The 24,422-nt window shown below is 52.2% G+C and overlaps 1 protein-coding gene across 2 annotated transcripts in view; it reads left to right on the plus strand.

Moving 5' to 3' along the window:
- The first annotated feature begins 747 nt into the window (after window positions 1-747).
- Window positions 748-24,422, plus strand: part of Pde6b (phosphodiesterase 6B) — a 49,543-nt gene continuing 25,868 nt past the window's right edge. For both annotated transcript variants that reach the window (XM_027940715.2, XM_027940707.2), the window contains exons 1-3: window positions 748-1,215; window positions 14,954-15,106; window positions 15,796-15,885. In XM_027940715.2, coding sequence (XP_027796516.2) covers window positions 748-1,215; window positions 14,954-15,106; window positions 15,796-15,885 — 711 coding nt within the window. The remainder of the gene's footprint in view (window positions 1,216-14,953; window positions 15,107-15,795; window positions 15,886-24,422) is intronic.

Raw genomic sequence — 24,422 nt, forward strand, 5'->3', positions numbered from 1 at the left:
AAGTCTCCTTTGTTTTGCGTAAAAAGGGCTTGCTTGCTGCAAGAGAGCCAGGCAGAGCAGCTCTGTCCTTAGTTCTTACCCAAACTTTCCTGCTAATATCTGCAGGACACCCGGAGCAAATTGTTGAAGTCCTTATCCAGCTGCTGTCTGGGCAACTGGACTCCATCTGAGACACAGACACAATGTGTCAGGTGCTGGGGATTGTCTGCCTGGAGCCCCACATCAGTCCCACCCCTACCCCTGGCGAATACCTTCCCCCAAATATGGCTACCCCAACCTCCCTCTCCCTTTTGAGAGTAGTCTGTACCTCCTGGAGGCAGAGCCAGTGCCCTCTGCCTCCCAGCAAATCTGAGCCCAGGCCAGGACCTCCGGAGGACCCGAGATGGCCTGTCAGACCAACCGAATCCCCAAGGGCTCCCGAAGCAGGAGTCCTGGTGTTCCTGGGATTATCTCTTAGGGGTCAGAGCTCAGGGCCTGTTCCACCAGAAGCCACATGCCTGCCCCCAGTTGCCCATGGCCCCTGAAACAGGCAGGAGCCCCCGCGGCACCCCAGCCCCTATTCCGGGGGCCGATTTTCTCAGGAAAGGAGGGACGACTCTGGGTCTGAGGGTGGTGGGGGCAGCCCCCTCTGTGGATGTGAGTCAGCTGTTCCCCCCAGCTCCCTAATCATCATTAAGAAAGACTCTGCTGACGAAGGTATTTGCAGAGTCCATGCAAACCCCGCAGTGGCGCACAGCCGCAGACACCATGAGCCTCAGTGAGGAGCAGGTGCGCAGCTTCCTGGACGGGAACCCTGACTTTGCCCACCAGTACTTCGAGAAGCAGCTGAGCCCTGAGCATGTAGCTGGGGCCTGTGAGGACGGGCGCCTGGTGGACTGCAGCAGTCTCCGAGAGCTGTGCCAGGTGGAGGAGAGTGCCGCGCTGTTTGCGCTGGTGCAGGACACGCCAGAGAACGTCAGCATGGAGCGCGTGGTCTTCACACTCCTGCAGCGTCTCTGCACCATCCTGCAGGCTGACCGCTGCAGCCTCTTCATGTACCGCCAGCGCAACGGCATGGCTGAGCTCGCCACGCGGCTCTTCAGCGTGCAACCGGGCAGCACCCTAGAGGACTGCCTGGTGCCCCCTGATGCTGAGATCGTGTTCCCTCTGGACATCGGAGTCGTCGGCCACGTGGCTCAGACCAAGAAGATGGTGAACGTGCCGGACGTGACCCAGGTGAGCACCCCAGCCGCAGGTGCCCATGCAGGTCCTGGCTTCCTGTCCTGGGCAGTGCTTGCTCCCCACAGAGGAGTTCTTGGTGTGCCCACCTCCTACCCCCGCTGGAGCCCAGTCACACCGTGCCGAGCCTCCTGCCTAGCCTCCTAGGAGCTGGCCACCTGCACACTCGGTAGAAGGAGCTCCAGGAAAGCTCCCACCACGAGCAGTTCAAAGGTCCTGGAAAGTCCTGCAAGCTGACGTTGTTGGCCAGGCCCAGGGCTACCCAGGTCTGGCTGAAACCTCACCAAGGTTTCTGCATACAGGTCCTGAAGCCAGGGACCCCTGGTGCATGGAGTAGGAGTGTGGACCACGAGCCCCTGAGGTTTCTCAGGAGGCAACTGCAGGGCAATCTTGGTGGGGACACTGGCCAGCAGGCGTGTGGAGTCCTGCTCTGCAGTGGCCGAGGTGGCAGCCCTGGAGGGGTTAGAGCCAGGGCTGGTGCAGAGGCCAGCAGGAAGAGGAGCCCCATTCTCCCAGCCCTGGCAGAAGCAGGAGCGACCTGACCCCATAGAACACCATGCTGCTGGGTGGGGATGCATGAGGTCCAAGGCCGGGCAGGGGGATGATGAGGTTCGGGGCTCAGAATGGAAGAGGAGCCTTGGAGAGGGAATCCTGGTGGGGCTGCCCACTCCCCAGGTGCAGCTGCCACCCTGCTCCTGGACCCAGGGAAGGAGCAGGCAGCGGCAATCCTCTTACTCTTGTCTGCTATAAACAGCAGCACCGTCGACCTGGATTTGGTAATCCCCAGGATTACCTTGGTCCTCACTTTCTTTCTAAAAAATGGGTCAACCGTGAGTCAGGTGGAATGTCAGGCGCATGAATTACCAGGAAAACCAGGATGTGATGTCTGGGACCCTGATCACCTTCCCCTCCATCCTGGTTCCCTCTCCCTTCCCCCACCCTCACTTTTCCTTTCTTTCCTCCGGCCTTCCGGCCTTCCATCCTTCGCTCCTCTCCTCCCTCCTCTCTTCTCTCCTCACTCCCCTCTCTCCCAAATGCAGGCAGATCCTTATACTCAGCATAGGGTAGGGTGGGGACAGCAGGCTGTGACAAAATGGCTCCCTGAGCCACCAGGCCATCCTTCTGCCACTGAGGGTCTCAGACCTCCAGGGGTCAGGCTGGTGGGGGGTGGCCCTGCTCTCCAGCGGTCTGTCCTACATGTGGCTGTGTAGAGGGAGTAGGCTGCTTGGTGGGGCTCTGCTCAAACACCAGCTCAGGAGTGTACAGTGCCAGGAGCTGGGGGGCTACCATGGTCTCCAGCTTCATCTGCTCCGGACCCCAGGGCTGCCTATGTGGAGACAGAACCTAAGACCAGGTGGCAGGCTGCTCCAGGTCTTAGGCCAGGCCCAGGACTCCTAGAGCCCAGGACTGGACAGGGTCTCAAAGCTCACAGGCCTGGGCCTAAGGGCCCACAATCCCAGAAGGAGGACGCTGGGTCTCTATTGCCCCTGACTTGTCAGAATCCAGCCATGCATCATGGTCCACGGCCCCGGACAAGGCTTTCACAAGGAGGAGGTCAAGCTATAAGAATGGAATGGCACTAGCTATGAAACCACCAGAGGGGAAGGGAGTGGGACACACTGCAGGAGTCCAGGCCAGGCAAAGACTTTTAAAGACCAGGAGGGAGGGTTCGTGTAGCCGCTTACCTGTGGAGTCCCTTGGTCCCCAGTCTAGACAGCAGCTGCTCAGTGTAGTGGAGGTATCCACGACTTGCTGACTTGTGGAAGCCTCGGAAAGCTCTAAGAGCCACGTGATGGAAATCCCTGCACATAGTGCCAGGCGCGGCCGTCATGGGGCATGTGTGCAATGGGAGGGGATCTCTCTGGAAAGCCCTTAAGAAGGTGTTCATCTCGAGAAAAGGCAGGAGTCCCCCCCCTGCTCCCCAGACCCAATCCTGCCCAGGACTGCCAGGAATGATTTCATCCTGGGGTCAACATTCACATCTCCCCCATTTTGATCAAAGTTGCTCCAAAGCTTTGCTGATGAACTAACTCGCAGGCAGGTCCTACATGTCCCTGGGTACTGAATGGACCTGTCCCAGCTAGTTGGCCAGGTCCCACATGGAAGACTGGGTTGAAACCCTGTAACCATGTTGGAGCAACACAGAAGCCAGAAAGAAGAGTCCTGGTGAGTCCATCTGCCTGCTGTTGCCAGGTGTGGCCTTGCCGGACCATCTCAGTGCTGGGCCAACATAATTATGCTGGGAGTTGTATTTCTGCAAAGACGGCAGGTACAATTTTACAAGGAAATATGCAAAATAACAGGAATATGATAACCCTGGTTTTCATAACGCTTCTGAGCTGTGGACCTTGGCTCGAAGATGACGAGTCAGACAGCCACATGGGCATCTGGGGAAATGGAGGCAGCGAGAGCCTATGTGCTCATTCTGTGGAGCTGATCTCAGTTTCCCTGAGGCTTCCCTGGAGCACTGTAAGAGTCTTGGCACATTTTATCATTTAAGCAATAGACAGGCTGCAGCAGGGTTACCCATTAATGTCCAACGTGCCGCATTCCCAGTAAGGAGAATGTTTTATAAGAGGACACTAATATCATTCTGAACAGAAAAGTGATATTGCCAAGTTACCCATTGGATGGACCATAGGGCTTCTTACGTCAGAGTCACAGAGTTGGCTATGAGGTCGTCACTACGTCACTGTCACCTTGGCACCAGATGCATAAGACAGGCCCAAAGGAAAAGGGGGAGAGTGTCACTGTGGTTCCCACACGTCTGGCCGTGCGCCAACAAGCTGGGGACAGACTCTGCAGCCGTATCAGGCACATGCTGTCCCCTTCTGGTCACCTCAGGTGGTCCAGACCCTGCTCTGGGGCCCTAGGAAAGAGCAGTTTCTGATCTAGGTCTGATAGTTGTAGCAGATATTATTAGAGAAAGCTGGAAGAATTTAGGATCCAGTCTGATCCACAGGTTGATAATTTTTAAAAACAGAAACAGTGAGCAGAGCGATTAACTAATAACAAGTGCATTTAGATTTTCCTTACAGAGTTTTCCAATACTCATACTGATTCTCACCAAAGATAACCTCTTTAATTCTCAAATTAGTTTAGTCTCACCAGATTTGGCGTGCTCGTCTATATAAATGCAATGAGAAAAGGGCCCTGCCATGCAGGAATCTGGGCCTAGAGACCTAGGAGGTCAGAAAGCCAAAGGAGGTGGAAACTGAGCTGGCCTGTAGGGCCTTGCCTCCAGGGCTCTGGGGCCCTGGGAGTGGACAGCTGTATACTCTCACCCTCCCAGCCGGGGTAGTCACCGTGGGGAGAACTGTCCCACTGAAGCTCTGAGGCTCTGAAGCTCTGCATGCAGCTGCATCTCCATAAGCATTAGAAACACGGTTTTTAACTTGGGAAAGTAAATGCTGCTGCCAATGTTTACAGAAGTCTGTTTACCAACTTGCAGCGACCATGGAGAGCTCAAAAAAAGTCTCCTCCACTCTAGGAAACTGTAACAGTCAGGAAAAGAGCAACAATGTTTCAAACACTAGACATAAAATCCCAGATTCCAGCAGCCCCTTGGTCTCCTGAGCTGCTCCCCTGGGCCTAGTGAGCAGTGACATAGGCCAGCACCAGCTTCCTCACCAGAGTTCCAGGAACTCCGTTTGTCCAGTGGTCTTAGGGCTATTGGAAACCTGTATTCAGGTGTATCTGTCATAGTCCTTTCCATAAATCTGACAGTAAATGCCTTTTTGTAGAAGAATCAAAGCTGGGGGCGAGACAGAGCAGCTGCGCTTGGAATCCGGGCAAGAGGACGGGGCTGGCTCCTCGTCACCTGGCATCTCCAGGCACGGCCACTCTGGCCTTGTCACACCAGGACCAACTCCCTTTCACCAGCTCAGCACATTCGCACCAGCACACCTCCCAGCAAGCACACACGGAGTAGATGGGCACACGGCCCCGCTCACAGCCCACCTGCCCCATGGCCTGCCAGGCTCGGGCCCCACCTCTAGAAGGTGAATGGTGAGTCCTCTGAGGTCCTCCAGGGCTGAGCTGGAAGGCCTCCAGATAGGTTAGGGTGAAAAAGACTTAATGTAGAACCTTGATCCTTAGTGGATCCTTGGCAGCCACAGCTGTCAGGGCTTTTAAAACATCTATTCAGAGCAGGATCACAGCTCATGGAGAAAAAGCCATTAACCAGAGTGACAACTAGGAGTCAGAAAAAGCAAAGCAAAACAACTCTCTTAAGGCTCAGTTTTTCTAGTAAGGGGAAAAACCAACAAAGACACAAAAGGCTTTGTTTCCTGGGCCAGTTACGACAAGGAAGAGAGAATGCCACCCGTTGGAGGCCCTGGGCCCCTGCTCAGACAGCCTGGGATCCACCCCTGGAGGGGCCCTTGAGTGTGACCAGACATGTGGTCCACGAGTATGCCAGGTGGGGCTTGCCACCAACTGTTCAGACACACCAAGGGGCGCCTGGAGACAAGCAGAGCTCCAGTCCTGGCCACAAGAACAGAGGCAGAACAGGGGAGAAAGACCCAGGGCCTCACAGAAGTGGGCCGAGAAACCAAGGGACCACCACCTCAGCTGAGAAGTCAACTGCACAGGGCAAGGCAGAGAGGGGCCGCTCCGGGCAGCTGAGCCTTAAAGAGACTGACTTCAGAATTAAACACCAAGACCTCTTGCAAACTCTTCCTGAGTAGATCAGTTACTCTAAGAACACCTGTTTATTTCAGCATAGTGGGCTAGATTCCGGTTTTGTGCCAGTATATCATGCTAGATTTTCAGAAACCTATCAACAACTTTAACAACTTGACCACACAGAAATCCCTTTTGTGACATATGTTAGCCCTAAGTTTATTCTTTCTTGTTCAAGAAGTCATTTTCCTTTTGTGTTCTTTACAGTGTGTGTGTGTGTGTGTGTGTGTGTGTGTGTGTAAATCAGGGTATTTAATTCTTGGTAACTTTAATTTTCACTGAACAAACCCAGGAAGTGAGCCATTTCAAACTGCCTGCCCCACACTGACAGTTCACCAGACAGATTTCATGAAACACGATTCCTCATAGAGTAACTGACATTTCAGTATTGTCAGCAACTTAGAAGTGACATAGACATATTATGAGTATCTATTACTTAATAGATACTTTTTCTAATTTTTTCTAATTACATGAAAAGTCCATTTATGAACACCTGCTCCATTTGCATTTACCTAATTTATTTACTTTTAACTATCATATCTCTATTGCATAAGAAAACTAAACATCAGGCTAGCATAAGCTTCATTTCAAGTTATTTCTCTGTCACAGAAAAGCCCTACAAGTTACCTGGGTGTACTTAATGCCCAGGAGCAATGGCCCTTCGTCTGCATGCTTGCCCTGGGGTCAGACTGTGCTTCTGCCACCCAGCGTTGGTGCTGAAGTACTCACAGCCTAGAAGAGCTTAGTTTCACCAAGCCAATGGTGCCTTTCAAGGCTGCTTATCAGAGATGCAGAAGCAGACAGTCTTACTCTGAGGTTGGATTGACGTTTAAGAGCTTTGTGGCAGTAAGTCAGAAGTGTGCAGGACAGTACTGGGCATCTGACAAACTTAAAATCAGTTTACTTATGAAAGATTCATCTACGTTACGTGAATGAAAAGCATTTGGGTTAACTACTATATATTTTTAGCAAGCTTAAATTTAATTTATGAGCAACCATTTATCTCTAAGTAAATTTAATTTATGAGCACCCATTTATCTCTAAGACAATTAAAAATAGAGTTCTTGTAAATCTATGGTAGAAAAGTCTCAAGATACAGAGCACACACATAGACAGAAAACAAATTCACAGACATAATTTCAAATTTTCCTTTTAAATAAAACCCATCTTTCAGCTTGGCATTAGAGAGCAGTCTGGGAGAGCAGACCGTGATAAAACATTTTCTGGCTCCTTTCTGGGGTCTTTGTGTCTTGTCTGAGTCTCCGAGCAAGTGGGTTGATGCCTTTTAGGTCCTGGCTGGTCCAGAGTTAACCCTAACGTGGCAGATGAAAACAGCACAGGTCTCATGTGGTACGGAGCCCTTGTAGGAGCAAAGACCCCAGGGAAGTTAAATCAGGGAGGCTAGAGGAGACAGTGGTCTCCTAAAAGCAGGGCGTACAGCCTCCTTGAGAGGCTGTGGAGAGGCCACCCTGCTGAGCCCAGCCTAAGGCTTCCTCTGGCCTGGACCCTGTACCCTCCAGGGTAGGTGCTGCCTCTGCATAGCAGCAGGGGCCCGGCGCACATGGAAGCTGCACATCCTGCTCCTAAGGAACAGCAGTTATCAGCCTTGCTCCCTACACAGCCAAAGTGCAGGCACAGAGACACTAGGCATCCTGCATCTCCACTTTCCCTCAGAAGCTTCCTGCTGGCCGCTGGGTCACGGCTCTGGAGAGAAGGACCTCAGCCCTCAGCACGAAGGGGTCAGGCAGGAAGAGGTGATTGTAGGGAGGGAAGGGAAGGGCTGCACTCTGGCCTTGAGACTGCATTTCAGTGTAGCAGTGTCTGTGCTTGAGGAAGGCTTGGGAGTTAGCATGGCCCCGGGAAACAAACATGTCCCGGTGCCATGTGCCATCAAAGATGTGCATGGATTTCCCAGCCAGCCATGTCCCAGGAGGCTGTCCAGGCTGCCCAGATGCACAAATAGCCAGAAGAGACCACACAAGAGTGCTCCCAGTTTCAGATTAGCCATGAACACAGGCACTTAGAGCCACACAAGGCACCACTCCAGCAGGACACAGCAGTGCCCAGGAAAGACAGAGGCTCCCAGGGTCCCCAAAGACTTTCAAGGTCCCTTACTCAAGGCATTTAAATCAGACTTCAAATAAGGTCAGCAGGGCCTCCACCAAAAGGGGGGCCTGGACTGGGAGAAGGCTCCCCAGACAGAAAGGTGAGCCCTGGGGACAGACCCAGGCCTCTATGCTGCACTGTGGTCTCGGGAGCCACAGGGTCCTTCCAAGGTGGTCTTGCTTCTGGTCCCACTTATGGGCACCAGATGTATCACCCTTAATAATCCGAGAGACTCTGGGGTTCAGTGTACTGAGGGAACAGCAGAGCGTGGCCATGGAGTACAGGTAGCACCAAGAGAGGCTTCAAGCAGGTCCAGGCTAGCAGAGATGTTGGACAGAAAGAGAACAGTAAGCTGCTGGCTTGTGGAGCTCGGCGGTCTGCAGGTGCAGGCAGCAGCCAGCTTGGCCAGGGAGGTGCCCAGAGCATCATGAGATGCCGCCTTGGAGAGCGCTGGAGAAGCCTCCTTGGAGGATTGTCACACAGTGCCAGCGGCACACAGACCCCGGGGTGGAGCAGCCCAGGCATCCTCGGGATAGCAGCTACCTCAGGCTGGCAGAGCCGCCCTGGCACCACTCCCAGCCCAGTTTGCCTGGGTCTATAGGGGCAATGCGAAAACACCCCGGAGGAGGGGAGAAAGCAGCCGCAGGGCTGGACAGCGTCCACGCCTGAGGCCCCACCTATCATTCCTTGGTCCCAGATGCCAAGAGGGCACAGCCAAGGCAGCAGGTGAAAGGGCTTGGAAGTGAAGAGGACCTTGGCCACAAGCACCTGCAGGCTTTGCGCAAGCTTCTACACCCCATGGAGCTGGAAACCTCGGTTCTGTACACAGGGCCTTCCTCCCAACCTCCCCGCTTCCTGGGGCGCCCAGGCCTGGGACTCCACCCACACCTTCCCCAGCCCTAGCCAGGGCCTGCTGTGGGACTCAGGCCTAAGGGAGCAGGGAGCACGGGTCGCTCTGGTGGGAGCAAAGCTGGAGCACCTCCTGCGATTGGGAGTGAAGAAGGGGTTGTGACTTGTTTCCAAGCAGCCCAGCCCAGGGAGCTTGCCTGGGTCCCGCCTGGCCAGGCCTCTGCCGGCCCCCATGAGAAACAGGTGGTGTGGAAAAAGGAAAAGCAAACTTAGCACTGTTGACCAACCTGGGGACAAGCAAGAGTCCCTTCCACCCAGCATCGGAGCTCATTCTCACATGGAAACCCCCATCTAGCAAAGTAGGTGGAGCTGTGTCTCTGCAGCTATGGGGACTGTAGCCCACTAAGCCAGCCGTGGCATTTACACACATAAGGAAGTTGCAAAAATTAGCACACACCTTCAATATTGTCGTAAGCCCTGTCATCAACAGAGCAGACATGTCTGTCTTTCCACATCACAGTTTACGGAATAGCTGTCCCACCCTCCTCCGTGGCAGCTCACTGAATACCTGCAGCTCACCTGGTGGTCGTAAGCCCTGCAGCCACAGGTTCTTTTTTCCCTTTTCTTTTTTCAATATCTGTAACACTCAAGTCACACGTGACATGTGACATGATCACACATATAGGTCACAGAAAGGCTAAGAAAGGGTCAAGGCCGCCACAGGTCCTGGAGGCTGAACTGAGAGCCAAGGCAGAGAGGCTAAGTGTCACGTAGGTGGTCAGACACGATGAGGAGCCCAGAAGGACTCGCTCAGGGCGGAGCTGTCAGAGCACAGGAACTTATTCTAGGTCGAGGTCCTGACAGCAGTTTCACAGTGTCAGCTTGGGGTGGGCCATGTGTGGCCATGGCCATCATAGCAGGAGAAACTGCACCATGCTAAAGCCCAGGACAGAGATTTGGAGGTTTGTCATTGTGGCAATTTCCTGGGCAAGGTACATGGCAAGTGACCAGGTGACAGGGTCAGAGTGCTGCATGTCTAGTCTCAGGGTGCCCCTCATTTTATAGATCTTGAGTGAGGGGGCTGCATCAACTCGTGGTCTGGGCTATTCAATAAGCTTGTGAGCCTGGTTTTTCTGATATGAATCTGTACACCCCTGCACTCTGTGCTTCTGATTAACTTGATAAGTTAGAGGTAGTCATTCTCGTTTGCATGAGTAATTTATTTACCAGTTTGTGCCTTATAGTGGTGCCCAGCAGGTGATGGTTGGACAAAGTGTGGAGTCATCCACCTCAGCAGTTGAATTCAAAATGGAGTAGATCATGGCAAACTACTGCTCTACAAGATAGAGCAACAAAGGGTTAGACACAGCCTGGAAACTGCTGTTCTATACGTCACGGAGTATCTCAGAACAGGGCACAGCATGCTCTCCATGGATATATAGATCGTGTTAGCTTTACCTCACTGTGACCAAAATACCCAAGGAGAACCACGTAGAGGAGGGAAGGTTTATTGGGGCTGGCTCATGGTTTCAGAGGTCTCAGTCACAGACGGCCAACTCCATTGCTCTGGGCCCAGGTGAGGGATCACTTCATGGGGGAAGGAAAGCTGCTCAGCTCACAGTGGGTTAGGAAGCAGAGAGGAAGGAGGAGGCCACAGGTAAGATGCATCTCCCAGGACCAACCCCAGTGCCCACCCCTCCATCCACACCCCACCTGCCTATAGTTAGCACCCAGTCAGCCCATTCTCACTGCATGGCTGATTAGTTACAGCTCTCACAGTCTAGTTGCATCAGCTCTGAACATTCCTGCCTTAACAGGAGCCTTGGGGGACACCTCACGTCCAAACCATAACACAGGGCATGCTGTAATCTTTTTTCAAACCAAAGCAATGAACTCCAAATAAATATAATTACTGGGAAATATTGTCCTCTGATCGTCATCTTATCAACCAGTACCTCAAGAGCAAATGGTTTATCACAGCCCCACAAGACAGCATAACACCCAGTACGGCAAAAAGAACCACTCAGGCTCTCAGTGTGCTCCCTGATGAGAAAACCCAGCTGGACTCAACCAAAACTTTCCTGTCCTTACCCTCAAAACATTTTCGAGAGGCTGAGTATTCCACAGGAAGGATGGGAAACCCAAGATGGATGACATTTCTGGAAGCTGCTGGGATTCCCCTGGAGTTCCGCCTGCAGGTAGGTTCCACTGGCCAGAAGCAGTGGAGCTCCTCTTCCTTAGAGACACTGCCGCCATAGCTGTGCAGCCCCAGGGCACCATCCTTGCTCTGGCTGCTAATTTTCCAAACTGCTACCATGGGGAAAGAGGCTAAACCCTGCCACTGGCTGTGCCACAAATACTGGGATTCAAATTGGCAGAAAAACAGGTTCATATAAAGTCAGCTTTAAAGGGAGACAGAGGGGACCTTTTGTTTGGTCTGAAATCACCATCATCAGAGAACTCAGGGGTGAAGAAAGCTTTTACAAAAGAAGAGGCGTCAAAGCCAGATAAAAGACAAGAAGTCCATTCTTGCAGTTTTGTCCAGGGCACCTCAGTCTCTTCCTAGCAGGAGGAAGATTTTATTCTCAGATGAGGAAGTTCAGAATTTAAAACAATTTTCAGGGATTGTTTTGAATCCTGCAGGAACAAGTTATCTGGAAATTGCCCTTAATTGCAGAGGAAATCTCTTTCCCTTGGTTAGGAATGTGCTGGGGCAACTCCCCAGATAGCATCTCCAGTACAGGAGGCAAGGCAGGCTCCTGGGAGAGCCCCCCTGGGTGTGTGCACTGGGGAGACTCCAGCTCATGCAGCCTCAGACACAGAAGTTCAAAGATAGTGAACAGGAATGACTTTGAGTGGGGAGTTCAGTGTTAAGGAGAGGACACAGGGCTAGGGTTGTAGCTTCTGGTGGAGCACTTGCCTCACATGCGTGAGGCCCTGGTTCAATTATCAGCATCACATAAAAAAATAAATAAATAAAAATAAAGATATTGTGTCCATCTACAACTTAAAAAAAATTAAAAGGAGATGAGGTTACAATAAGCAAAGTTTACTTCAAACACCTAGAAGAGGCAGCCCTTGGCTGGCTTTGTCTGGCTCCTCGTGGTTTCCTCTGGAGGGCTTGATCTGAAACAGAGCAGGAGCTGGGAGGGACACTTGGGGTCTTCAAAGATCTCCTCCATTGACTCCTGAGTCCCCGCACAAAAGGCAGCAGGACGGCCTGGAAAACGTGCTTTACTGGACCCAAACACTGCTCAGACAAGAGAGGGGCACAACAGGCAGGAGCACAGGAACCAGCAAGACTCTGGAGAGTCGGGGCACGTAAGAGGAGCCTCCATGGGCAAAAGGGTCCCAGAAGTCCAGGCAAGGCCACCCCACTGCACTGGACTTGTCCATGTCAGAGTCTGATTCAGGGTCCCTGGGGCTGGAGGGTTCTCGGCCACTGTTCACTGTTCAGGGTGGACAGTGGAGTGGATCAGATGGGCAGGCAAAGAGTCTCCTGTACCACAGGGGTACAGCCCCGTGGGGAGCAAGGTGGGAGGCGGGAGCCCAGCAGTGAGCCCGCATGCTGGCCCTTGCTTTCAAATACCCATGTATATCCTGGGGATGAAGGTCAGTAAGAAAAGCAGGCTGACATTGGGTTGCTGGGTGATGGGAAGGAGCCACCCAGGCCAGGGACAGAGGCAGCAGCAGCCTGGCTGACCTGAGTGCCACCAGGCTATGAGTGAGCAGTAGAGTGGTGGGATTTGAGGAAAGGAGAGAACTGGGCAATGAGCAAAGGTACACTTCACTCAAGGTCAGTGGTGGTCATCACAGAGTGCTCTGTGGTCTAAAGCTTTAACCTTCCTCCAGGCTCCCAGAGCCCAGGAGGACAGTGCCAGCCGGGATTTGGCAAAGCCTTCCCAAGGGAGGAGGGCACCTCTTCAAACCTGTTGCTCAAGGGGACACCTTCTGACAGACCTTCCAGGGAGCCAAGATTGTGGCCACCAACTGGATTCCAGGGTCATTTGCCCTGCTCCTAGGGCTGTGATGGGCTTCTAATACACCCACGGACACACCAAGAGACTGTCATAGGCCACAGGCTGAAGGTCCCAGAGTGCTGGGCTCAGGGTGTCTGGCACAAGGTGAGTGGCCCCCAGGTGCTTGAGACAGGGGCAGATCACCCAGGGAGGACAGAGGCTATGGCCATAAGGATGCCAAGAGCACTGAAGGCAAGGAGAGCTGGAGGGACCCCAGGGGACTACGGGGAAGCAAGTTGTGGCAGGAGAAGGGAGCTCAGCACTGGCAAATGCTAAAGAAAAGCACAGGCAGAGGAGGGGGACGGTGACGGCCTTGTAAACCAGGCTCTGGGCACATTGGAGTCTCAGCAGAGGGAGAGCACGGGTAAGGGAGGAGACAAATACAGTAAGATGGGCATGATGAGGTGGAGGCAGGGCCCCAAACGACTCTAGGTCATATTTAAAAATCAGGCCTAACAGGTGTTTAGAAAACAGAGAAGTGACCAGGTGGGGTACCAAGTATGAGAAAGAACTGGTGGCGACGAAGCTCTTGAGAGAAGAGAGTTGGGACCATGGTTCACCATCCATGGCCAGTAACATGCATCATCAGAGGTCAGGCGCCAGGGAGAGCCACGCCACCTGAGGTCCAGGTGGGGGGTGAGCTCCAGCTGAGGTCTGGGTGTGGGGGGTGAGCTCCAGCTGAGGTCTGGGTGTGGGGTGAGCTCCACCTGAGGTCCAGGTGGGAGGTGAGCTCCAGCTGAGGTCTGGGTGTGGGGTGAGCTCCACCTGAGGTCCGGGTGTGGGGGGTGAGCTCCACCTGAGGTCCTGGTGTGGGGGGTGAGCTCCACCTGAGGTCCAGGTGGGGGTGTGAGCTCCAGCTGAGGTCCAGGTGGGGTGTGAGCTCCAGCTGAGGTCCGGGTGTGGGGGGGGTGAGCTCCAGCTGAGGTCCAACCTGAGGTCCAGGTGGGGGGTGAGCTCCAGCTGAGGTCTGGGTGTAGGGGGTGAGCTCCACCTGAGGTCCAGGTGGGGGTGTGAGCTCCAGCTGAGGTCTGGGTGCCAGGGCGAGGGAGATCCACCTGAGGTCTGGGTATGACCTGTTCTCCAGGAAGTGGGACACAGCATGGACTTCCTGGGCTGCATGTTGGGACTGAGTCACAGAGAAGGGTGGGAAGTCACAGCACAGTGATAGCCAACGCAAGGGCACTGGCAGGAAATTCCTCTCCAGCCCAGGAGCCAACCTGGGCAGCTGCACTGGTGACCAGGGATGGGGGAACACAGGGTTGGGCCCTGTTTGCTGGGGACGCCAGACCCAGCAAGGCAGAGGCCATAGCCATGCACTGCAGTCCCTGTGCCAGAGCTCCTCTGCCTCATGCCAATAAAATCAGAACCAGAAAGCAGTGGAGGAGGCAGGGTCATGTCCCATCTTCTAAGGCCTCTAGGGACTTACCTGGCTCAGTACGTCCAGGCTGAACAGGGCTTGGCCAACTGCTGCTTCTGGATACAGAACCCAAGACCAGGGACAGGAGTCCCTCTATATCTTGGGGGAGCAGGAGGAGCCTCCCTGGGGGCCTCAGGTGGACAAAGCTCTAATCATAGAGGAAAAAGAGTAATGTGGTGGGCAACCATGGAGCAGACCCTGGGGCAAAAGGGGCTGCCAGACAGGTCCTGGGGAATGGCGTCCTCAGCCTGACTCACCAGCGGCTCCCGTCCTGGTGACAGTGCCCAGGCAACGTGTCAGGCATGGGGCTTGTGGCTCTGAAGCCACAGTCACCCTTTGGGAAGAGTGAGGGCAGCTGGCCTGGGGGGTAAAGCCTGCCTAGGAGGGCGTGGGGATGGAGTGGACAGATAGACTCAGCCGTCCTGGAGCCAGGGAGCCCTCTCCAGGAGTCAGAGGTCAGGGCTCACCTGCCCAGGTGGGGCAGGCTGGTGCAGCCACAGGCCCGGGCTGCCTTCTCAGCTCCTGTCCTGTGACCACATCCCAGGCCCAAGGCAGGGGCCCTGGCCTCAGTGCAGAACTGGGCAGTGGCTTCAGAGGTCCACCCTAGGGGGCACGGCCGTAGCCAGGGCTCCGTCCTCAGCAGGCTTTTCTCCCCTCACAGGATCCCCACTTCAGCCCCTTCGCAGATGAGCTCACAGACTATGTGACCAGGAGCATCCTGGCCGCGCCCATCATGAACGGCAAGGAAGTCGTCGCAGTGATGGTGGCAGTGAACAAGCTCAGTGGCCCCTGCTTCACCAGCGAAGACGAAGATGTGAGTGTGCAGGGCTTGAGGCCACATCCCTACATGCTCCTGCTGCACGGTCTCCTAGCTGCAGTGCTGTGCTAGCACCTGCCTACACTTGTGTGTACATCTGTGTGTGTGAGCCACACCCTTCTGCACACCTATGCACTAGCCACATCCCTTCTACACACCTGTGTGTGAGACACATCCCTTCTGCACACTCACATAGGAGAGCCACGTCCCTCCACATGCTTATGTGTGAGCCACATCGCTTCTTTCTGCACACCCATGTATGAAAGCCATGCCTTTCTGCATACCTATGCATTAGCCACATCCCTTCTGCACACCCGTGTGTGAGCCATGTCTCTCTGTACAACTGTGAGTCACGTCCCTTCTGCATACCCGTGATCCACGTCCCTCTGCACACCCACGTATGAGAACCACACACTTCTGTACACTTATTCATGAGCCACATCTCTTCTGCATGCCTATGTGGGAGCCATGTGTGTCTGCACACCTGTCAGTCACATCCCTCTGCACACGGTGTATGTGAGCCGTGGGCCTGCACCATGCACCTGAGCTTGTGTGAGCCCACACCAATAGGTGTGTGAACTGGCTGCCGGCATGTCTGTGCATGTATGGTGGTCCTCAGCAGCCTGGGTGCTCATTCCTTCTGCAACCTGGGATTGCTGACTCCTGATGCACAATGGCTCTTTCAGGTTTTCAAGAAATACCTGAATTTCGCTGGGTTGAACCTGAAGATCTATCACTTGAGCTACCTTCACAACTGTGAGACACGCCGAGGCCAGGTATGTATAGTGCGGCAGGGCTGGCCTCCAGCCCTGGCCTTCCGTGCTCTTGAGCTGGCCCATCCTCATGAGTGGCCAAGACCATGTGCTCTGTGTGGGCCAGACATGACTCTGGTCAGGCGGGCCCCAGTCCCCTGCTCCTGCCCCTGCCCATATGAAGCTGGGTGGTGGAGATGCTGTGCTCACCTGGGCAGGTGGGGCTGCCCCAGGAGGGAGGGACTGTCTTCTGTGACTGAGCTGAAGCTGGGGGGCAGGAAAGAACTCTGCAGGGTCAGAAGTGCAGGAGGTCCCACAATTTTCAGACACATCCTGCCGGCCATGGAGGGGCTGATGGCTCGGAGTCCTGGAGCTTAGTGATTGAGCTCCCTGGCAGGTTTGGCCCTGGCTGAGACTGGAATCTACTTTCTGTGAGAGCAAGGGACACGGGGTGGGGGTGGGGTGTCCCCTAGGGTCAGTGCCTCCTGAGCTGCAGAGGTGCCTGAAGGACCCTACAGCCTGAGTCCCCCTCACCCTGAGGCCTGAATAAATGTTGAGCAGGCAGTACAAGCGTCCAGGACTGAGAAAACCATGCCCAGGGTGCCCCAGGGCCATGGACGGCAGCAGGCCCTCTGTGCCACTTCTCGCTCTGCTTCGGCTGCAGTGAGCCAGGCCCTGGTCCCCTGCTGCAAACCTGTTAGAAAAAATGAGAGGCCGCTTTGCCTAGGCCCCGCGTGCTGCCCCAGCCCCACCCTAACTCACCTTTGGCTCCTGGACCTCTTGGACTCAAGTTAGAGTCTGAACTTTCTGGCACTACAAGATATACAGGCTTCTTTGTACGCCTCCTGCCCAGTCCTGGATTGGCTCCTGCTCCAAGGAGACCTGTTCCCTGTCATGTTCCACAACTAAACATTCAGGGTCACTCCAAGTGAACTGGGCTGCGAGAAATAATCAGAGACAGAGGAATATCTTTTTCTTTGGGTCCTGTGAGGGCTCCCCTGACCTTCAGATCCGTGGAAGAGCATGGAGCACACGCTGAACCCTTTTATTGGGAAGAAGCCATTCAAATGAGGCAAGGGGTCAGGTTTCAGGGGGTTGAGTCTAGCTTTGGATATCTGCTGTCAGCAGGTTGACTGACATCTGAGAAGGCCATGCCCATCCCAGGAGCTGTGTGGGGATCATGGCAGAGCAAGTGAAAAGACCAGAGCGAGGCCTGCCCAAACAGAGGGGCAACGTCAGTCCAGTCCACCCTGTGCGCTCAGGGCCCGTAGTTCACACACACACAGCCTGTGGCTGCTTGCCACACCTCCTCACTCTCATCACTCAAGGCTAAGAGGCGCTCAGTTCCTATGAGGTAGCTCCTGACAGTTTCCTTGATCAGAACGTGGTGTTAGGAGACAAGTCCAGGTGCTGCGCATGCTCTCTGCTGCAGGGCAGTCCTGCTTCCAGACCCTGTCTGCTGACATAGAGTGCTAACTTGAGTGTACATGTCTGTATTTCTACATGCAGCTGTCTGCTTCTGGATGAGGTTAAACATGAGTGCTCAGCCTGCTCCTCTTGTGATGTGTAACTTCCCACCCATCCTGCCTCCCGCCCCTCACCACTCACTCGCTTGTTCAGAACCTGGTGAAAGGATTGTTAGCCTTTATCCAGCCGAGCACAGCACTACACAGATTCCTGTGCCCTCAATCTCACAGATGCCACTCATTTCCAAAGTTACAGAAACAAACCCCTTTTCCCCAGACCCTGCGGAAAGGGAGTATAGTAGTACATTTGTAATGCCGTGAAAGTCTCCTGTCACAGTCTCCTGTCAAGGAAGCCTTGAATCCGTCAACCCACTTAATTGATTTGTTTGCACACATTAAGGTTAGTCTTTGCACTTTGAAAAGTGCAGTGGGCCTCACCACATGCATAATGACATATATCTGCCATCACAGTGTCATAAAGAGGACCTCCTTGCCTTAAGAACACCCAGCCACCTGCTCGCTTCCCCCACACCCACCTGATCCCAGGGAGCCACAGAGCTGCTACAGGTCCACCTTTTCTGGAACCACAGGCAGTTGGTATCTCCCAGCGTGTAGCCCTCCATGTGGCTTCTTCCACTTAGCAGCATGCACATAGGTCCCTCTGTGTGTCTTTGTGAGGGGATCACTCTCTCTCTTTGTATTGCTCACGAGTATTTCCTGGTCTGGATCTACCACAGTTTGTTTACCCCTCACCCACTGAAGGGCGTCGTACTAGAGCCCAGCTGGGGGCGGTTCTAAAGCTGCCATGAGCATCTGTGAGCAGGTTTTTGTGTGATAGGAGCTTTCAGCTCAGTAGGCTGGGCATCAGGGGGCACCGCTGCCAGCTCACAGGGACTGACCATGCTCAAGTGCGAGAAGCTGCACCTCATTCCTGGCAGCAGTGAATGAGGACCCCCCGGCTGCATGCCCGCGCACTCCGCGCCCACCGAGTGGGGCCTAGGGCCCGTGACTGATGCACAGCGCCAGGGTCAGGAGGCGGCAATCTTATCTGTCGCCAGCACGTCTTCTTCTCTGTTGAGGTGTCTGTTTGGCTCTTCTTTAAACTGGGCTTTTTTCTTATGGCTTAGTTTTAAGACTTTCTTGAATATTTGGACACAAGCTCATGAACATATATGTGCTTTGCACATATTTTCCCCCAGGATGTGGCTTGTCTTTTCACTCTATTAATAGTATATTTGGCAAAAAAAAAAAAAAAAGAAATTTTAAATTTTAGTAAAGTCCAGTTTCTGAGATATAGAAAGTCCAGTGATCCGTTTTCAGAATATGAGTATTTAGCCTTAAATGTAATATTGGGATGTAGGAAAAACAGCAGTAGGGGAGAACAGGACGGAAAGTTACAAGCAGTTAATGCCTGAGTGTGACTGATTCACAGCCCTGTGACAAACAGGAGGTGGGGGAGGACTGACCTGGTCAAGGAAGATCAAGGCACAGTGCACTTCCCCAGGGCACAAAGGGAGGCGGGGACAGCCAAAAGAATGTTTCTTCAAGTGACCCAACCAGGAGATAATAAGACCTAGGGGACATTGGAGAAGACCACGCACCTTGTGGTCAACCAGCAAGGCATAAGGGGCGGGACTTGTGCACTAGGGAGTGAGCACTGACTGAGACTGGTCTGGATGTGCCTGCTCTCTGACATCCGCTCTGGCAGGACCGCCATTAGTAGCCTCACTTCTCTGTGCCTGTGGTCTCAGTCCACTCTTTGGATTTGGACAAGTGAGCATGTTTCTTACACACTTACCTTGGAGGGGGGACACTGAGAATTTAACTGAGGAGTGCTGCATTCAGTTTAGAACAGATAGGAACCGGGGGAACAGAGACCCAGAATCTGGGAATTCAAAAACTAAATTTCCATTCAGTTCAGTAACCTGAACTGAATCCCCAGCCCTTTTATTTCAAGACAGAATCTCTCTAAGTTGTCCCAGTTGGCCTTGGACTTGACATCCAACTTCCTCAGACTCCTGAGTTGCTGGGATTGAGGTGGGCGCCACTAAACCAGGATCCATGCTATATCATATATATTCTTTGTGGGGCTGAGGGTGTAGCTCACTTCATAGAGTGCTTGCCTTGCATGCACAAGGCTCTGAGTCAATCTCCTTCACCAAAAACAAAAAATATATATATTTTCTTATTGCATCGTACTTTATGCTGCACCTGAAATCTCCTCTCAAACCACAGGAGGCCCAAATTACTCCTGTGTCAATATCCTATATACCTATGTCTTATAGACCTATGTCTTACATATGCTCAGATTCATCTTATAAAAGTTGTAAACTATGGCCTAGATTAATTTTTTAAATTTTCTTGTAGTTGTAAATGGACAGAATGCCTCTATTTGATTTATTTTTATATGGTAATGAGGATGGAACCCAGGGCCTCATGCATGCTAGGCAGCTCACTGCCACAGAGCTACAGCTACAGCCCTAGATTCATGATTTAATGTAGGTGTCTACTTGCTCAATTTCAACCATTTAGGAAAGACAGTACTATCTCTGTCTTGATGGTGTCCCTCCGAATCAAAGTTCAGAAGTCTTGGTGTCAACAGTTATATGGGTCTCTGTTTCTGCTTTTTATGCATGTGGTAAAACTCTGTGGATCGGTACTGAGACCTCATGGAGATTATGGGTGTCTGCTCCCCCGTTTCCTCTCTGTTCTGCTCTCTGTGGCTGAGTGGTGAGTCCTGGTGGGGTTCTGGGTCTCTGTCCCTTCCTCTCCTCTCTGTTCTCCGCTCTGTGGCTTTGTGATGAGTTCTGGTGGGGTTCTCGATATCTGTCCCTTTCTTTCCTCTCTGTTCTCCCCTCTGTGGCTGAGTGGTGAGTCCTGTGAGGTTCTGGGCATCTGTCCCTCCCTTCCTCTCTGTTCTCCCCTCTGTGGCTGAGTGGTGAGTCCTGTGAGGTTCTGGGTCTCTGTCCCTTCCTCTCCTCTCTGTTCTCCCCTCTGTGGCTTTGTGATGAGTCCTGGTGGGGTTCTCGGTATCTGTCCCTCCCTTCCTCTCTGTTCTGCTCTCTGTGGCTGAGTGCTGAGTCCTGGTGAGGTGTAGATCTCTGTCCCTCCCTCTCCTCTCTTTTCTGCTCTCTGTGGCTTAGTGGTGAATCAAATGAAGTGTGGAGTAGGAGTGATGAGAGGGCATATCCCTTCCCCAGGCCCAGTTTTAGGGGAAAGCATCTGGTGTCTTTTCATCACGTGTGACAACAGCTATGGGCAGGTAAAAATTTTTTTAAAGGTTAAGGAAATTCCTCCAGGCACAATGGTACATGTGTGTAGTTCCAAACACTCAGGAGGCTGAGGCAGGAATATTTCAAGTTTAAGACCAGCCTCATTAACTTAGTGAGGCCTGATATCAAAATATCAGGGGATGTGGGTCAGTGTTTAATCACCCCTGGGCTCAACTCACAAAAGTTAAGGAAATTCTTCCTGTTTCTAGTTTCTGAGAGTTTTTATTCTGAATGAGTGTTGGATTTGATCAAATGCTTTTTCTGCATTAATTGGTAAGATTTTTCCTTTAACCTTTTCATGTGATGGATTACATTAATTGATTTTTAAATGTTGAACCAGCCATGTACACCTGGAATAAATGTCACTTGGTCGTGAAATATCATCTTTTTCATACATTGTTAAATTGGCTTTTGCCAAGATCTTCAGAATTTTAGCATTGATGTTCATGAACTACCTTGGTCTGCAGTTTCTCTTTATTGCATTGTCTTATCTGGTGCTGGTAGTAGGGAAGTGCCAGGTCATAGAATGTGTTAAAAAGTGCTTCCCATCCTGGGTATAATGAAGTCGCAAACTCACTGTCCCCCACCCTGTCACAGAACAGAATGCTTCTGTGACCCCCAGCTGCAGGGCATACCAGTGGGGTGTCTTCTGATCCACTTCAGGTCCAACACTACCCACCTGGAGATGGAATCGGATCCCACAGGCTAAAGGTCAGTCCAAGACTTCCCCCAACTCCCAATGCCAATCACTAGCTCCAGACCACTTTACCTGTGCTTGTGACCAACCAGCTATGAAGCAGTGGTACTGGTCAGGGGTACTAGGATTTTCTGTTGCTCTAAAAAAAAAATACCTGAGGCTCTGTACTTGATGAACAGAGGTTTATTTCACTCACAGCTGTGGAGGTTCCAGAGGATGGTGCTGGCTTCTGCTTAGCTCTGGTGAGGGTTTGGCTGGTATCTCCAGTGTCAGGAATGTGCAGGAGGTCATTAGGTGAGGCAGAAAACCAGAGTGCAGGGAGGACCCAGCTTTGCCTCTTTATTGCCACCCACAATCCTGCAAGTCCAGCATTGATCCCTTCCCTGGCAGCACCCCTGAGGTAATCACAGCTGACCCCACCTCTTAAAGGTTCACAGCTCTTTCTATCACCACTATAGGGACTGAGTCTCCCACACAGGAGCCTTTGTGGGACACACCCAAACCACCTCCAGACTGTAGGCTTGGATCTCCCCTGATGCCTCGCCAGCTTCAGTTACGTTGCTGGAGCAGTTCACAGAACTCAGGGAAAAAATATGACCGCACACAAAGGAGGAGATGCCCAGGTGGAGGGCTGGGAGAAGGGCCACGGGGCTCCCTCTCTGCTACCCGACTAGGCTGTCCCTTCAGGCTGCAGAGGCTGCGATTCAAGTACAGGTCTGACTGGTTCCAATGGCCACTTTGTGGTCACTCCACCTGTGTCCCTCCCTTTTCTGGAGAATGCTCCAAGTTCCTGCCCTCTCTAGGAGCCACCAGGCTCTCTCAGTCATCAGCAAACAGAAAGAGTCCTGCTCAGGACTAGGGCCCCAGGGTGGTCTGACAGACATGAGTACCACACACAAACACACCTTCAGAAACTCACCAGCGGCCCACGTCCTGGGAGAGACAGGATCCTGGGCCCCACCCCAACATTTGCTGGGATTCTCCTGCCACCTGTCAGCAACTGTGCATTTGTTGTTGTTGTTGTTAATTAAGCTGTTACCTTAGTTTATTTGATACTTCAAAGTCTGTCCAGGCTATTCTGTTTCTTGGTAAGTTTTAGTATTCATGTCTTTGAGGGAATCAATCTATTTTATCTAAGACATCGAGTTTAGATTGTCATCACAGTGTGGCCATGTGTGGCTGAGGCACGTCCTTGGGCAATTTCACCAGAAGTGCTCTTACACCATGACAGTGATGACCAACTGCATGTGGAATGCATGTCGGGGGAGCACGCCACACCTGCAGTCTTGTTAGATACACCTGAGCTGCCCTGGAAATCAGACGAGTGCTAAAAGTAGGTGGGCAAGGCAGACTTCTGCCAGGAGGGCTGCGACAGACCCGGCTGGCAAGGGCACCTGGGCAGGATGGTCGCCTGCTTTATCCTTAACATAGCGCTGCCCCTTGCTCTGATAGGAGGAGCTCAGGGTTACAATCTACACAACTGGCTAATTTCAAAATTGGGGAGGGCAAAGGGAAGGACCATGGTTCAATTGGCTACAACTGGATCTTTCATCCCAATTAAGGCTAAATACTATATTCTGAGAATGGACCACTGGACTTTGTGTCTCTCACAAGTTCCCCCTTTTCTTTTTATACCCTTTGGCCACGTTTTCATTTTTGTTCTTGTGCCATCCATCCTACATATATTGAGTGGAAATCACCCATGGTAATGAGTTCTCCCCTTTTAGGAGACCAGGTAGGCATCCTGGTGATGAGGAGCACTTGGTAAGGTCCTTTCCAACTCAGCTGTAGCTTGTCTTCTTTCCAGGTCTTGATTAAAACCAAGTCTCCAGGCTGGAAGTGAACTGCAAACTCCAGAGGAGTCTGAGCAGCAGCTCATGATAATCATACCAGAAAAAAAAAGCACAGACAGGTCTCAGATTGGCTCAGAACACACCTGTGACTCTGACAGAGCTTTTTGCAATCTTTATCAGACACTCCTGTATAAAGACGCTTCCTTTATAACCTCCCAGTTTCACTTACTTTCAGGAGGACTGACACGAATGTACATCTCAGGTAAAAGAACCTGTCTTACCTTTTAAATGTCCACATGCAGCTGTGCTTTGGTTATACTCTCCTGCTGGGTGTTTAAGACCAAGTTGGTCAAAATTGGCCTTTATTCCCTCTCTACTGTTAGAGTCAGCTGAGATTTGTCAGGGATCACTCTTGGGAACTTGTGAAAAGCCTCTTGGCTCCTTCAGCTTTTCCTCTACCAGTTGTGCCATCTGCCAGGATGGGCCAGGGTCTTGCTGACCACATGTGGCTTCCCTGGAAACATCAGAGACATTCCCCTCTCCAGCGACCCTCCTCTGCAGAATGTGCACTGGGTGGCTTCCTGTTCTCTAGGGTCCTCGTGATCCCCCTGTTTAGGAGGTCAGGTGACTGGCTGGAGTTGCAGGGCCCTTAGAGGGGTTTTGTCATTCCCTGGATCCTGGATGACCTTCATGGGCAAAAACCAGAATTTTTTTTTTCTTATTTGTTCTAATTAGTCATACATGACAGTAGAATGCATTTTGACATATTGTACACAAATGGAGCACAACTTCTCATTCCTCTGGCTGTGCATGGTGCAGAGTCACTCCCCTAGTGTGATCATACATGAATATAGGTAATAATGTCTGTCTCATTCTACCATCCTTCCCTTCCGCACAGCCCCACCTCTCCCCTCACTCTGCTCTACAAACCAAAGTTCCTGCATTCTTCCTTGTACCCATGCTAAACTACGGATCAGCATCCACTTATCAGAGAAAACATCTAGCTTTTGGTTTTTTGAGATTGGCTTATTTCACTTAGCATGATATTCTCTAGTTCCATCCATTTACCTGCAAACATCATGATTTCATTCTTTTTTAAGGCTGATTAATAGTCCATTGTGTATATGTACTACATTTTCTTCATCCATTCATCTGTCAAAGGGCATCTAGGCTGGTTCCATAGTTTAGCTATTATTAATTGAGCTGCTATAGACATTGATGTGACTGCATCACTGTAATATGCTGTTTTTAAGTCCTTTGGGTATAAACCAAGGAGTGGGATAGCTGGGTCAAATGGTGGATCCATTCAAAGTTTTCTGAGGTATTTCCATAC

This window comes from Marmota flaviventris, chromosome 7 (assembly GCF_047511675.1).
Source record: "Marmota flaviventris isolate mMarFla1 chromosome 7, mMarFla1.hap1, whole genome shotgun sequence".
NCBI lineage: Eukaryota > Metazoa > Chordata > Mammalia > Rodentia > Sciuridae > Marmota > Marmota flaviventris.